At 50.1% G+C, this 17267-nt stretch overlaps 1 protein-coding gene across 7 annotated transcripts in view; it reads right to left on the reverse strand.

The window, feature by feature from the left end:
• LOC126267963 (neurexin-1a) overlaps positions 1–17267 on the reverse strand; it is a 1982806-nt gene that overhangs the window by 275164 nt on the left and 1690375 nt on the right. For all 7 annotated transcript variants that reach the window (XM_049973298.1, XM_049973297.1, XM_049973300.1 and 4 more), the window contains one exon: positions 10265–10626. In XM_049973298.1, coding sequence (XP_049829255.1) covers positions 10265–10626 — 362 coding nt within the window. The remainder of the gene's footprint in view (positions 1–10264; positions 10627–17267) is intronic.

The raw sequence follows: 17267 nt of genomic DNA on the forward strand, positions 1-17267 counted from the left end.
ACACAACGGTGAAGGCACGGCAACGGGCGGGGGTTGGAGAGGAGAGGAACAACAATGGGATGAGGGGGATCGTGACGGTGGGAGGTGTGGAGGACGAGGATACGTTCTAGGAAAAGGAGCAGATGGGGGAAAGGAATCAGATCATAGAAAATGTGCACGGGCGACGGGAGGCTTATACGGAAGGCGAGGCAGACTGCATGATGCTCGAGGATCTGGAGGGACTTATGGAATTTGGGGGGGTGGAGGGGGATGTGGGACTGGCAGAACAGAGGATGGGACGAATTGACTGATAGGTGTGTAGGATGGTAGGGGGCTTCAAGCCCCACGTCCAGCCAGAGAGGAGTTTAAGGAGTCGGAGGTGGTTGTGGGCTTTGGATCGGATAGAGCAGAGATGAGGGATCCCAGTGAGGTGACGCTCAATGGTGAATTCGAGGTAGGTGAGGGTAGGGGAGAGGCGGACACGATGGGCGCAGATGTTAAGGGAAACATCGAGAAGCCGGGAGGAGCGAGTGGTACGACCTACGATGATTGCCTGGGTCTTGGAAGGATTGATTGTCAGGAGCCACTGGCTACACCAAGTGGCAAAAATGTCAATCTGGTTTTGGAGAAGAGAGTGTGACCGTTGAAGGGTAGGAGCGAGGGCAAGGAGGCGGTGTCATCGGCATACTGCAAGAGGTATACTGGAGGAGGGGGGGGGGAGGGGTTGGGGCATATTGCCGTGTACAGGAGGTAGAGGAGAGGGGAGAGGACAGAGCCCTGGGACACACTCGCGGAGGGGCAGGAGGTGCGGGAATCGCCGTTATGGATGGTAACGTAGGAGGGACTGGGAACATCCTTGAAACCTCGTGTGCATGTTAACGGCCTATGTTCAAAACTCTGTTTGAGCACTGTTACCATAATTCTTTGTGTAACGATGAAAATGTTAACATCACTTTGAGAAGTAATTTTGGCACAAAACTGAAGTAAGGTATTGACTGAATTGTATATGTTTTAAGAAACGTGAGTTGTCACTATTTAGATCAGAGACCTGCTGCCGAGCCTCCCGAGAGCCACGACGAGAAGGAACGGGAACAGCAAGGCTGCGGCCGGCCGCCGACACAGCGAGCCGTTCGGCTTGTCACGGTTTGCCAACATCAGTCGTGTTACATTAGATTTACTTTCCGAATTAGGAACACCATTGCTCCCACGCACTGGTTCAAACAATGGAGAAGCCACACCATTCAGCGCTGAATGGGAATTGCTTTTTGAACGGCATACAGAGAGCTTCTTAGACCACCGCTCTAAGAACGTTCACTGGAACTTCGTTACAACACCAGACACGCAGACGATGTGATCTGGGAAAATAGGTCTGTGACTAAATGTTTTGTGGTTGTTCATCGTCAATTATTTGATTTCATCAAACCTCTCATTGGAAGGAGGGAATGAATTACTGACAGATATGGTTGACAAGACTGATGCTGTAAAATAGTTAATTCTTCGGAAAAATCAGCTTCAAGTTTTAGACATAGAACATTTCTCACAACACAAGGCACTTATTTCCCGACCAGGTATGACTACCTTCGTTTAAGTAGTTGGGAAATTTCGTCATGATTTGTGAGAGAGATTTCGAGACTTTGCGCGTTGAAAAATTATTTCGGTTTATTTGTGGGACCCTTCTCGCTTCTGACCGCTAACGTACCTTCTCATTACCTCCGACTTGAGCTGATAGACATACAGTGTAGCACCCGATTCAATGACCTGTTAGTCCAACACACGAATTTACAAGAATCTTATGAAATGTTACATCAAGAGCCATACCCTCGACTGCACGGACAGATCCATAAATCTCGTTCAATATTTGGTTAAACATATGTGTGCAGACGATTTTTTTGTGATTGTTGGTTAGTTTGGGGGGAAGGGACCAAACAGCAAGGTCATCAGTTCCTTCGGATAAGGAAAGGATGGGGAAGGAAGTTGGCCGTGCTCTTTTAGAGGAACCGACTTGGCATTTGCACGAAGCAATTTACGGAAATCACGGAAATACAAAATCAGGATGGCCGGACGTGGGTTTCAACAGTCGTCCTCCCGAAGCCGACTCCAGTGTGCTTTTTTTATGAAATTTAGAAAGTACCTTCATCGTTCGTATTTAAAGATTTTAATGTGCGTGACACGACGTGTTTTTAATCTTGAACCAGAGTTGCAAATACACGTCACACGCTACTGGCCTGGCGCCTGCTGGTTCACTCGCGTAGTCTCCAATGTCTGCACAGATTTTTCTTGTTTTTCTGTGATCAAATTTTTACGTTGTTCACAAATAGCAACACCTTCTACACTTTTCAGGCTAATAAAGCCATAGAAGCATGATCTTTTCCGTAGGTCTTTCTCACCAAAAATGATTCTGGTAGCTGGAGCCCAAGGTTTTTGTTAATCATGCCTTCTGTGTTCCTATGATGATATTTCCATAGGAATTACATCTCATAGCACATATTTCTTTATATCTAACCGAAAAGTACAATACCAACTTTTTAATATAACGAAATAGTTTGTTAATAATTTTCACCCTCTATGTCACCACCTCAGGGGCTGAATTAAAAAACAGTGACGCACGGTCTTTTTATTTTCTGACTGAGAAGCTATTTTACCCCCTTGATGGATGAATTTTTAGAAATACTGAACCATGTATTACTGCCCGGAAACAAAAGACCAGTTTTCATAGTTCTGTATTCAAAATCCCCTTCATAATAACACATTTTCAAAAAGCCTTTCATCCACCATTCGCTCCATGTAGGAGTGGAACACCGAACAATCTCTTCTTAAACAATACTCGCAGTGTAAGACCCACAGCCTCTCCACATTTCAAATTTCTGTCCTTAGTGGTTTCAGCTGGACGATGATAAGTCAATCAGTCTAGCCCCATTTTAATGCCTTAGGGGTTGAATTTCCAAGACCAATGAAACACGTATTTCTTTAATTTATAACCAAAAAGTCAGATACCAATTATTATAGATTTAGCTTTCAAAATGGTTTCTCAATGAATATTTTTATAAAACATTTCATCCACTATTTCCCAACATTAGGGTTGAATTTCCAAAGCAGTCACATGCGTATTCTTTTTAATTTCTAGCAATGAAGTCGAGCAGAAATTTCCATAGATGTAGATTCAAAAATGTTTGCAGAATGAAATATTTCCACAAAGAATTTCATCCCCTATTTCACCCCCATAAAGGATAAATTTCCATAAACACCGAAGGGCGTATTTTTTTTAAATTTTAGCCGAGAAGTCAAATATCAATTTTCATAGTTGTTGCTTTAAAAATACTTTAGCAATTCATTAATAACGATTTATTTTCAAAAAAAAATTCACCTACTATTTCACCCCCAAAAAGGTTAAATATCTAAAAATGCTGAAACATGTGTTATTTATTTCTGAACGAGAAACCAAATACCAAGTTTTGTAGGCCTGGCTTCAAAATTACCTTAAAAGCGAGGTATTGTTAAAAATCATTTCGTCCCCTTAGGAGTCGAATTTCGAAAAATTCGTTCATCAACGACGCCTGCAGTACCAGATCAACACAGTCTCCAAATTTCAAGTTTCTGTCCACAGGGGTTTTGGGCTGGGGGGGGGGGGGGGGGGGGGATGGGGGGTGATGAGTCAGTGAGTCAATCACTCAGTCGCGAAATAGCGTACTATGCCCCATTACCCCTGGTTTAGTTTTATAGGCGTTCATGTTATTACTTGCTTTGAAGACTGTGTGCCATTCAGCCTATCTTCCATGTCTTTTGCCGTCTCTGACAGAATAACAATATCATCGGGAAGCCGCAAAGTTTTTATTTTTGCTCCCGGTATTTTAATTAAAGATAAACGCCACTCACGGGCTACGCCACAGGACGCTCCGACTGGCCAATTTTGCCTACTACAAGGCAATACGAAGAATCATCTACAATTCCCCCAGCGTGATTTTTATTGATTACCCAAATTTCTCATCCTTCTTGCTCAGCCCACAGATTAAATGAAATGAGGGAGAGGCAACCACTCTGCCTAATTCCGTTCTCGAATATCTCTTACAGAAGGTGTAAACCTAGCCATTCTCAATCAGTTTTCCGCTCTTAGTCGTAGGTTTAGTATTGCCTCGTGTGTTCCTACATTGCTCCGGATGCCAAAAAACTCTCCGAGTTCGTGTTTCATCAACCTTTCCAATCTACTGTAAATAATTTGTGTATTAGATATAACGTTTCTTATAACATGTTAGAATGTGATGTAGGAGAAGGCCTTGCAAGATAAATAGAAAGATCTGACGTCGCTTCGCCACGGCACAATTTACATGTCAAGTAGAAAATGGGTGCGTTATAAATGCTCAGACCGATCGTGGACAGAAATGAAGAACACATTATTAACTGAATTGAGTTTATTCAATACGCAGTTGCAGAGCAACAGCACCTTCTAAATACGGTGAACCTAATAAATACATTACCCAGACACTTTACTGTGATCACCTGTAAGAAGTTCGAGTAACCACCTTTTGCAGCCCGAGATGTGCACGAAGGAGGTCACTGAGGTTCCGGAAGGTGGAGGCTCGCTACGGCCAGCTACGCTAGGTTTCTCGTTTAAGGATCCGTGCCACAAACAGTTGCACGTCTATTCGCGCGTAAGCATCTCCGCAGCCACCGTTCATCTCCGTCATCTACGGCCCACGATGCACCACAGCTAGCACCGTTTCGGAAATGCTTCCACCCTCGGCCCTTAGGGACGCAGAGATATCGCATCTTTTCCACATTTCGACATCGTCCGCGTTCCCCGAGATGCTATACGTGCCATCGACTACCAGTGCTGCCATCTGCCGTTTGTGAATGGTTACTTCACGTCGAAGTCGAACGCGGTCGGTGGTCACGTTAATGTGACTGGACAGTATATAAAGCGGTGCGGACTGGTGGGTGCGTAACATCTCCGCCCTTCGATTGTGCCTTTCCGGCTCTAATCGAAGCGATAGGTCTGTTGCAGGTGCCAGCCACCTTTCAGCGGTCCAACCAGCAGCCAGCAGCAAGCAGCGTTCCCAGCCAGCAGCCAGCTACAATTCCAGCCAGCAGCCAGCAGCGAGCCGCCAGCAACCAGCAGCCAGCAACCAGCAGCAGTCCAAGCCGGCAGCCAGCAGCGGTCCCAGCCAGCCAGTCACCAGCAGCAGCAGTAGCAGCAGAGTCCCCACCGCCCAGCCAGTCGGTTGCCCGCCCCCCTCCCCTGTCAGCAGCACCAGAGTGGGGCTTTGCCCCAGTCTCCTTCATAATTCTCCATTCCTTTTACTCTGTGTTTCTCGTCGCCTTGCCCATCCCTCATTTGCTTCTTTGTCCTGGCAAGTGTTTTTCTCCTTATCACCATGTCAACCCCCACCACCACTACTACAGCCACCACGACTGCCATCATATACACACCTCTCTCCGCCGCCGCCACCACTATCACATGGTGTGCCCAATCACCCCTCCCCCAGTCCATCCCCCCTCACTCTCCCATCTCCCTCTCTTTTTGTCACTCTATCCCCGGCTCCTCCCTGCCGCACATCCTCTGATCCCTTCCCTCCACTCCCTGCCTCTGCTCCTTCCGTTTCCGTGGCCCCCGCTAGGGTGGTAGCCGGAGGACTGAGTCCAACGCTCAACTTTCCCCTTTGCCCTCTTCATCGTCTTCTTCATCGCCATCGCCATAGCCTTCGCCCTCACCATCTCCGGCGCCGACTCCAGCACCGGAACCCGCCACTCCACGCCACCTTCCAGCTGCTACCGGCCCCCACACCTCCTCTGCCGCCGTCAAACGCCCCAGTGCCACCCCTGCCTCCTCTGCACCTAGAAAGGCTCCGCCTCGCCCCCTTCCCCTGCCCAGGATGCCAAGGATGTCTCCCCACCTGTCCCTGACCCTTCCTCCTCCTCCTCCTCCTCTTCCTACCGCTATCTCCTCTCCCATCCTGATCCCTCCCTTCTTGAGGCCCAGAACCTCACCCTCTTCCTTCGCCAGCATTTTCCCAGTGTCCCCATCTCCCTCCTCACTCCTCGCCATGATTCGGTCCTCATCTCTTCCACGAGCCCTACCCTTCGCACAGATCTCCTTTCCCGCATCCCTGTCATCCACTTCGGCCCTATTGCCTCCCTCACCCCTGCCCCTTCCTCGCCTCCCTCCCGCCAACCCCAACTCCCGCGTCACTTGCCGACCCTCAATGCCGTGATCACTCGGCTTAGTCCGACAATCACAGAGGAGGAGGTGTTGGCAGAGCTCGAGGTGCATCGCCATCTAGAGGTGCGTGTCATTCGCCTCACCCACAACTCAGCCGGCCCCACCCGCCTTTTGCGGGTTTTTTCGGAACCCGCCCCCTCCATTGACTTTCTCCTGAAGGAGGGTGCCATTCTCTTTCACCAACGCTACCAAGTTGACCCTCCTGTTCCCTCCTCAATCCCTCTGCTGCTTGTGGTATAATGCACACCCGACATCTGAGTGCTGTGAGGCCACCACCTGCCCGCACTGTCAACGAGCCCACTTCTTATGGCAGTGCCCCAATCTCCTGTCCCCCCTCCTGTAATACCTGTAACCTCCCTCATCCTACTTACCCCAGACATGTAAGCCCTGACCCCCTCCTACCACTCCTGAACTGACAGTTCCTGTCCGCCCTCTGGACACCCCCACCCCTCCTGGCAATTCCCTTCGCCCACCCTCTACCACTGAGGATTGCTCACCATCGTCCTCCAAAATGTTCACCCTTTCCAGCGCCCCCACACCCTCCAACAAATATCCCTCGCAGCCCATTCCGTTTTCCACCTAAAAATGTGTACCACATACTCCAACAACCAGGCCCATTTCCCCTTCTCCCATCTTGACACCCTCGTCTAAATCCCTGTCATGGCGCAACAGCACCGTATCTTTTTCAACAACATCTGTTCACTTCCCACCAACAAACACCTCTTCCTGCACACCCTTGCCACCCACCGTGTGGATGCCTTCCTCCTCAATGCAACCTTCCTCCAACCCTACCACACCGTCCACACTTTGCCCTATCTCCTTCACCGCTCCGATAATCCCCTCCCGATTGCAAGTGGCGGAGTTGCCGTTGGTCACCACCGTCAGATCCCAGTTCGGCTCCAACCTCTCCTTCCCGACCCCACTGAACACCTGATCCTTAGTCTCTTCTTCCCCGGCCTTACCGTCACCTGCGCCACCATCTATGTCTGCCCTAATGCCCCTATTCACTTCGACTTCCTCTCCCACGTTGACCGTACCTTCTCCTCCTGCGTTCCTCTCCTCTCTTCAAGGCGACCTCATCCCCATTCGCCAGCACACCTGTCCCGAATTCAACTCCACTCTCGATGTTATCCTTTCCTCCCCTAACCTCCTTGGCCGCTTAACAGTGGATGTCCTGGAGCCTATTGGTAGAGACCATCTCCCTGTCCTCCTCACCATTTCAGATTGTTGTCACCCCCGCACCGACCCTCGTAATGACACTCCCCCAATGTACATCCGTGACTATTCCTGTGCCAACTGGAATGCCTACTGGGATACCCTCTCCATCCAGGTCGATAGCCACCCCTTCACCTACTACCACCCTGACGATGTTACCAATGCTGCCTCCTTTCTCCGGAAGACCTTGTCTGAGGCCATGGAGGCCCATGTCCCTTATGTCGCCATCCACCCCCACCATCCTACCTTACCCCCACAGGCCGTCCTCCTCCGTGAACCCCGCCATCTCTACCATGCCTTCCTCCACACGCATGACCCGGACACACTATGACGCCACCGGCAACTCCAGCGACACATTCGAAATTTGCTCGCGGCTAATGAACGCTGGCTGGCTGTGGTGGTCTCGCGGTTCTAGGCGAGCAGTCCGGAACCGTGCGACTGCTACAGTCGCAGGTTCGAATCCTGTCTTGGGCATGGATGTGTGTGATGTCCTTAGGTTAGTTAGGTTTAAGTAGTTCTAAGTTCTAGGGGACTAATGACCACAGCAGTTGAGTCCCATAGTGCTCAGAGCCATTTTAACCATTTTTTTTAAGAAACGCTTGGACTGGCGACAGACATGTACCCATTTAACTGCTACTTTACCTATAAACTCGTCCAACTTCTGGTCAGCTTTCCATCGCCTTACCGGAACTAAAACCTCCCCCTACTATCCTGTTCTCCATGATGATCACCCCTTCGGTGACACTCTTAGTAAGGCCAATCACTTTACCTCCTACCTCTCTGATATTATATCCATCCGTGATGATCCCCAGTTCGATTACTTCCTCTCCCAGATGTCCACAGTCGAACTGACACCTCTGTCCCTCCCCTCACACCTGGTTCCCAGTACTTGGACAACATTGCACACATGGAACTCAATGCCCCTATCACTACACAGGATCTCATTGCTACACTTCGCACAAAATGCAACACCGCTCCTGGTCATGATCGTGTCACCTACTGCCACCTTTGTGAAGCTCCTGTCTATTTCCTCTCCACCCTGGCCAGGCTCTGCAATGTAGTCCTGTCCACCGGCTACTACCCCGACCTGTGGAAAACCTACAGTATCCTGATGTTCCTTAAACCTGGTAAACCGCCGTCCGCTGTCTCCTCCTACCGTCCCATCAGCCTTACCTCGGTCTTCAGCAAGGTCGTGGAATCCATCCTAACCCGACGCATCCACCAGCATCTCCACTAACACCGCCTGCTTCCCATTACTCAGTGTGGCTTTCGGCCGTCCTTCTCTTCTGATGACCTTCCCCTTCACCTTACTCATCTCCTTTCCAAGCAGCTTATTTCCCGTCGCTCCGCAATCTTCCTCTCCCTGGTCCTTGAATGTGCCTATGACCACGTATGGCATTCCGGTCTCCTCTTCAAGCTCCATGCCTTCGCCCTTCCCATTAACTACGTCAGTCTGATCGGCTCCTTTCTCTCCTTTCTCTCCTTCCTACGTCACCATCCATAACACGGATTCCTACACCTGTTTTCCCTCTGCCAGTGTACCCCAAGCCTGTGTCCTCTCCCCCCTTCTGTACCTTTTGTATACGGCGGACATGCCGTCACTGTCATCCCTCGTCCGCCTTCTCCAGTTCGCCGATGACTCCGCCTTCCTTGCCCTTGTCCCCACCCTGCAGCGCTCCCAACCCCTTCTCCAATCCCATCTTGACCTGTTCACTGCTTGGTGCAACCAGTGGTTGCTCAAGGTCAATCCCTCCAAAACCCAGGCGATCATTGTAGGCAAAACCACCCCTTCCTTCCACCTCCTCGATTTCTATCTAAGCATCCATCTATGGCCATCCTATCGTCCTCACCCCCACCCTTCAGTACCTTGGCGGCACCCTCGACTGTCGCCTCTCCTGGATCCCCATCTCTAGACAATCCAAGCCAAGGCACGCTCCCGACTCCATCACCTGAAGCTCCTTCCGTACTCCACACCTATAAATCCCTCATCCGCCCTATCCTTTGCTACGCCCATATGCCCCGGATCTCCGCCCCCTACCTTTTATAAATCCCTTCAGATCCTTGAACGCCATGCTCTCTGTCTCACCTATCGCATCTGTCTCCCGTCCCCCACGCGGATCCTGTATGACCTCATTCCGTTCCCCCACCTCCTCCTTTTCCTCGAAAGGATACGGATCCTGTACACCTCCCGTAAACTCGATCCTCCTCACCTGCTCGTCTCACCCATCCTCTCCCAACCCCGCCCGCTGCCGCACCTGTATTCCCACGTCCCTCCCGGTCTCCATCTCTCCACCCTCCTTACCCTGTCCCAAGGTGGCTTCCGCCAGCTCCCCCTCCCTGATGATGTCCTCCTCCCCTCCATCTACCCCTCCTATCAACTTTGATCCTCCCCTCCCACTTCGTGTGTCTTTTCCTGCTCTCCCCTCTCCCTCTCCCTCTCCCACCCCCTCCTCCTCTTTTGGCAGGTCCCCAGACTCGTACACGCTCAGTGGACATTCGCGCGCCGGAGATCGTCGCCATCAGTGTGTAGTGTGTCTGCCTTCGTTTTGTGTTTAGTGTTCTTTCGCTGTCAAGCCATCACTGTTCACCTGTGCCGTCGCAGTCGTCCGTTTTTGCGCCCCGTGTCATCGGGTTTTAGTGTTTTTTCTCGTCCAGCGTGAACAGCTTCATGTTTATTGTTTGTCGTGTCTACAGTTTTTGCCCGCCATTTTTATTGTCTTATCTGTGCCACCTTTCTGTCATCTTCATTGTACCACTAGCGGCTGAAGAGCAGCGTACTATGCTGCTGACAGCCCACATTTGTATAAGGTGCTTAAAATAACAATAAAGAAATAAAAAGGTGGGTGCGCCACTTACCTGGAAGTAGATGTTGGTGGCGGAGTAGGCCTTGAGCACGGGCAGGCCGACGAAGGTGTGCTTGGAGCGGAAGGTGACGGGGTTGTGCACGAGCTGTGGGTCGCGCTTGCCGAAGGCGGCGGTCACGCGGATGCGGGGGCTGTGCGAGCCGGGGGCGGCGACGGCGCCACCCGCCGCCCGCGCCACCTCGAAGTAGCGGCGGCCGTTCACCGACAGCTGCTGCATGGCGCCCACGAAGCCCGCCGGGCCGCCGCCCCCGGCTGCCGCCTCCTCGACCGCCGCCTGCGCGCTGGCCGCCGCCACCGCCCCCACGTGCACGGCGCGCACCTCCAGCACCGCTCCGCGCCCCAGCGCCGCCTCCGCTGTCAACACCGGCGTGTCGGTGCGAGTTATTACAAAAACGACGAATAACAACATACAGTTTTTCTCAACATTCCCACCTTTAATATTTATACACGTTTGAATATTGATCTGATGGAACTAAATTTTCCTCGAGACAGGCGATTCTTAAGTATATCTTCGATAATGACAGGAGCTCAAGAAATGAATTAAAATTTTAGCCATAGCCGGGACTTGTGGCCAAGTCTTGTGCTTACGGCGAGATGTGCAAGTCGTTACACGACTGCAGTGTTGTGGCTGCCGCAGCTGCACGCACTAACCCGAGTCCGGTGCCCCTTCTGACACAAACTTAACTTCCCCTTCTCGTATCGTCACTATTGCCGACACTCCAGCTTTGTACGTACTGGGGAAATCCTGCCTGCACCTCAGGCGTACTATCTGATGAATACGTTTCAAGCAATTGTCCCGGAATTTACTGTCCGAGATCCAGGGAAACACTTGTGCCGAATTTTCGAGTAATTCGAAAGACGAGCAAGAATGATGTGTGAATTTCCTCTTCCAGTCACTACACATAATTCAAAATACACATCTGTCTGTTAGGCGTTATTCGATAGTTATGTTGCCAGCGTGTTTCACAAAGGATCGGTGTTGACAAAATAATTTTCGCCCTTCAACATGGTTGAAATGGCTCTGAGCGCTGTGGGACTTAACATATGGGGTCATCAGTCCCCTGGAACTTAGAACTGCTTAAACCTAACCAACCTAAGGACATCACACACATCCGTGCCCCAGGCTTCGCCCTTCCTATAATGATGAAGACAGTGATTCACGTTCGTCTGTCCGAAGAAGGAAGTTAAATGATGTAAGGTTTTCAACAAAGACTGGCTACAAAACAAAGATTTTTTTTCACGCGGTTCATGAAAGGATACCACGTCATAGCAAAGTGTGTGATTTGCCTCGCCACCTTTTGGATAAAACTTGACGGAAGGGAAACTGTATTGGGTCATCAGAACACACAACAATACGTTCAGAGCCAATACCATTATCGTAATAATAAAACAGTTACACGTTTCTTTGTCAGAAACTAACGTCTCGAGAAGATTCTGCGATACGTGCTGAAATTGCATCTGTTTATCATAGTGTAAAACACGGCCTCATCTACAACTCATTGGATTTCCAAATTGCAACGGTCCTTATTTCCAGACAGTAATATTGCGTGTAAAATTTCGTGTAGAAGAACTAAAGCAAAATATTCTTGGCCCATACAGTCGATATGCAGTCATAAGCGAGCTTCATAAAGCCTTTTACTTATATGTGCACTCAGATGCTTCAGACAGAGAAAATAGAAAAACTTTTCATTATGCAATAATACTTCATGGTTTCCCGGCTATATGTTGACATGCTGAATAATCGGGTCCCGCCGGCCGTGGTGGCCGGGCGGTTCTAGGCGCTACAGTCTGGAACCGCGCGACCGCTACGACCGCAGGTTCGATTCCTGCCTCGGGTATGGATGTGTGTGATGTCCTTAGGTTAGGTAGGTGTAATTAGTTCTACGTTCTAGGGGACTGCAGTTAAGTCCCATAGTGCTCAGAGCCATTTGAACCTTTTTTTTTTTAATCGGGTCTTCTGCCGGTTGTTCGCGTCGTTCTCGCACGATATTTCGACGGTGCGACTCTACGTCTTCTTCAGGCGCTACCTGAGAGTCGCGACGTCCAAATATTATGCGAGTATGACCGGCAGAAGATCCCATTATTCAGTATGTGAACATATCGAATGGAAATCCAAAGGAATTGCATCAGGAGACTCTACAGGGTACAGATGTATCCTAATGTCAATAAGCTGGATAAGCTTCGCCAAAGGAAAGGTAAAATGCTGACTCCTCTGAGAATGAAATTTTCACTCTGCAGCGGAGTGACACGAAACTTCCTGCCAGATTAGAGCTGTCTGTCGGACCGAGACTCGAACTCCAGTTGAGCTACCCGAGCATGACACACCGCCCATCGTCACAGCTTTACCTCGCGTCCTACCTTCATACTTCACAGAAGCTCTCCCGTGTAACTTGCAAGATTAGCGCTCCCAGAAATTGCAAATTTGTGGTAAGGTCTTACGCGACCAAACTGCTGAGGTCATCGGTCTCTAAGCTTAGGCACTAACTTAAACTAAAGGACAACACACACAACCATGCTCGAGGGAGGACTCGAACCTCCGACGGGGTGTAGCGCTCCTGGAAGAAAGGATTTTCTCAGTTTCTTTCTGAGATGATTTGAGGGCTACGTAGTACGATGGTTCTCCAGGATCAAGCATCAGGTCAGTCCCAGGGCAGCAAACAAAATCAAACACCGAGCGAGTCTCGGTCTGGTACGGGAGAGAGTGCACGACGTGCGCCCCCGACTGGATGTGACGTCCAGGGAGTAATTGCTTCTACAGCTTTCTATAGCAACTTCCTTAACCAGTGAAGACTGGGACCAGGCTGTTGTTGCCTCGTCGTCACTGTCAGAGTGCTCCAGGATGAAACCAACGAGCTGTCAACTAGCTAAGTCCGATCACATCAACAACCAGGACCAGAAGAGTGCGGGCTCTCGCACCGTGGTCAACCTGGGTGGCAAGTAATTCGACGAGACCACATCAACATCATTCTGAATTGGTCATGATAAAACTAAAGGGCCATAATGCGCGTGCGATAACTGTAGCGTGTCTTTACAATCCTCAAGGCAAACCTCTCCCTGTCCAAGAAATGCGGTATCTAATGTCCAGAGACAGGTTAATACTCCTAGCAGACTTGGACGCTCGACAACCCAGACTTGGAGATTGGCACGAGAACCAAAATGGTCAGGCCATTTTCGACTTTTTCACGACTAAACCGTCAGACCGTTTGCCCATATACTAACCAACATTTATAGGCCACAGACGGACTTCGGCTCCCGATCGTGTCCTATATAGCTCGGCCCTGAGTGACTGTGACCGACTCAAGCGTCGAGTGGTCACCTACTTATCCTTTTCTCCACTGATGCTATATCTCTCATCATCAACTACCCGCCAGAAGGACCATCCGACTGTACTCGAACGCCGACTGGAGCCGGTGCAAAGACATAGTGACAGAGGAACCGACAATACTGACTTGCACGACTTAGAGCTAGTCACAAACGGCCATCAGAAGAACGATAAACGTGGCATTACTACAGATAACAATAGAAACTGAAATCCGATAATCCCCCACGAAGCCACTGACCTGATACAACAGAAAAGACAACTGGAAAGAGAGACAAGACGAACCATCGACGGTGAATTAACACGAGCATGGAAGACTTAATTACCCCGTAAAACGTGTCATCTGAGCCATCAGCAAACACAGCGGGACGAAACTTGCTCTCGGCACAACTACACAAACGGAGGCAAGTTGTGGAAACAGTTTAAAACACTGACAGGACAAAAACAGACCACCATCGCCACTACACTAACAGCGAACCACGAGAACCACGAGCCTACAACGGACAAACAGCAACAGGCAGACGTTTTTAAAGAGGTCTTGCAGGATGTTTTCTCAATTCCGGAGAATAACAACTTCGGCGAAGTGTAGACCTTCAACTGCCAAAAATGTTCACAACACCTACAGCGGAGACGGAAAGCGGCCACTCACTTACCGAACCAATAACTGATGACTACATAATAGACTCCATCTTAACATGACGAAACTCTTAGCCCAGACAGGAAGACACAAAACGAACACTGCCTTTGTTCCATTCTTCTGCTTACTGTTTGACGACTGCCTTGACACCGAGACCATCCCGACGAGCAAAACCATTACGACTCCCGAGCCCGACAGGGCACGAACTGATCCGTCGTCTTACAGAACGATTTCCCTTCCATGCCAGTTAGAGGAGCCTTGAGCAGCCGCTGGTGAAGTATCAGTGCAGCAGCAATGCAGTAGCGAGTCGCATATTTAGCTTTGATTCTTAATTTCTTTCCGTGTGTTTGCATATTTCATTACAAAAAATCCCTGCGTATTCTCGTATTTGAGAGGAGTAGTATTGCTTATTGATAGCCGTAGAGTATAAATTCGCGGAGTCGTTAGATATTAGCAGTAGGATGGATAGGGTGTGCGCGTGCTGTGTGCGGGCGCAGGAGGAGCTGGCCGCGGTTCGCGAGCAGCTGAGCGTGCTGTTGGCCGCGGTCAGCCGCCTTCAGGCTGCTGCCTCGAGGTGCAGCGACGGCGGAGGGTCTGGCGCGTCGCTCGAGACACCTCAGCCGCCGAGGCACCTTCTAGTGTACCCGGCGAGTTGGGGCCGCTCTCACTACAGGGTGAGTGGCGGACTGCAACGCGTTCGCGTCGCTTGAGGCGGAGGGTCAATGTGGAGGCTGGCCGGCTGGCCTCGCCCGTTCGTCCTGTCAGTGGGCAGGTGGCCGCTCCTTCAGCAGGGCCCGAGCAGGCACACGGGGGCAGAGCCTTGCTGGTTATTGGAAGCTCCAACGTTAGGCGGCTGATGGAGCCCCTTAGGGAAATAGCGTACAGGGCTGGAAAGAAATCCAACATGCACTCTGTCTGCCGGGGGGCCTCATCCGAGTTGCGGAGGCGGCCTTGCCTGTGGCTGTCGAGCGTACGGGGTGCAGTCGTCTGCAAATAGTTACTCACGTTGGCACCAATGATGCCTGTCGCTTGGGTTCTGAGGCGATCCTCAGTTCGTACAGGAGGATGGCGGATTTGGTGAAGACCGCTGGCCTCGCAAGCGGGGTGCAAGCAGAGCTCTCTATTTGCTGCATCGTTCCCAGAGTGGATCGGGGCCCTTTGGTTTGGAGCCGAGTGGAGGGTCTCAACCAGAGGCTTCGTCGACTCTTTGATGGTCTTGGCTGCAGATTTCTAGACTTGCGCTATTGAGTGGGGAATTGTAGGACGCCCCTAGATAGATCAGGGGTGCACTACACAAAGGAAGCGGCTACTCGGGTAGCAGAGTACTTGTGGCGTGTACATGGGGGTTTTTTAGGCTAGGCAGTAGTGTGAGGTGTCCTGATGAACACTCACCAGTCGACGTGCAGGCAGGGAAATCAGGACGTGCTCAGTGAAAAGACACTTCAGCTATCAAGATATTAGCAGTAAATTTTCAGTGTGTTCGAAATAAAGTTCCTGAATTTAGTGCCCTCCAGGAAGCGTGTGCCGCGAAAATTATTCTTGGGACTGAGACCTGACTGAACCCTGAGATAGGAAGTTCTGAAATATTTAGTGAGGGTTGAACCGTGTATCGGAAAGACAGATTAGACACCTTAGGAGGCGGTGTCTTCATTGCAGTACACAAAATATTGTGTCTACTGAGGTCGAAGTTGAGTGTGATTGTGAAGTTATCTGGACACGTTTACCAGGGCTAGGGGAAATAAAGTTAAATGTGGGGTGTTATTACCGGCCACCAGGTTCCACCGTGACAGTTCTAGAATCATTCAAATGTAGTCGACATTCTGTATCGCAGAAGTACCCGGATCATGCTATATTAGTCTGAGGCGACTTCAAGCTACCGAGTATAGACTGGGATATCTCTGGATTCATTACAGGTGGTACAGACAAGCCATCGTGTAAATTACTTTTGAACACATTATCCGAAAACTGTCTTGAGCAGCTAAATCGACAGCCAACGCGTAATGGAAATATTTTAGACCTGGTAGCCACGAACAGACCAGACCTCATCGACGGTGTCAGTGTTGAGACAGGGATTAGTGATCATGATCATGTCATTACGACTATGGTTACGAAAGTAATGGTTAAGGCTAGGAGAGTATTCTTACTAGAAAGAGCAGATAAGCACTTGTTAGCATCCCACCTAGTAAATGAATCGACTTCATTTACTTCCGGTACGATGGACGTGGGAGAAGTATGGGCAAATTTTAAACACATTGTAAATCACGCTTTGGGCAAGTATGTGCCGAAAGAGTGGGTTGCGGACGGAAAAGACCCACCGTGGTTTAACAGCGCAATTCGGAGAATGCTCAGGAAGCAAAGGCAGTTGCACTCGCGGTACAAGAAAGATGGGGAGAATGAGGACAGGCAAAAGTTAGGAGAGATTCGTGCTGCTGTAAAAAGAGCGATACGCGAAGCATTCGACCACTACCACCGTCATACCTTAGCAAAAGATCTTGCAGAAAACCGAAGGAAATTCTGGTCTTACGTAAAATCGGTAAGCGGGTCGAAGGCTTCCATCCAGTCACTCACTGATCAGTCTGGCCTGGCAACGGAAGACATCAAAACGAAAGTTGAAATTTTAAATTTAGCAATTGAGAAATCGTTCATGCAGGAGGATCGTACAAACATACCGCCGTTTGAGGCTCATACAGATTCCCGTATGGAGGACATAGTGATAGACACTGTTGTGGTTGGCAGGAGAGCCAATACTGTGGTACTAAAGGAGGCCGAAATGCACGCGTCTCGCGCGGTACATGATTTACAACATCAATAGAAACTGATCATGGCGCCTTGCTAGGTCGTAGCAAATAACGTAGCTGAAGGCTATGCTAACTGTCGTCTCGGCAAATGAGAGCGTTGAAGTCAGTGAACCATCGCTAGCAAATTCGGTTGTACAACTGGGGCGAGTGCTAGGAAGTCTCTCTAGACCTGCAGTGTGGCGGCGCTCGGTCTGCAATCATTGATATTGGCGACACGCGGGTCCGACGTATACTACCGGAC

This window comes from Schistocerca gregaria, chromosome 4 (assembly GCF_023897955.1).
Source record: "Schistocerca gregaria isolate iqSchGreg1 chromosome 4, iqSchGreg1.2, whole genome shotgun sequence".
Lineage (NCBI taxonomy): Eukaryota > Metazoa > Arthropoda > Insecta > Orthoptera > Acrididae > Schistocerca > Schistocerca gregaria.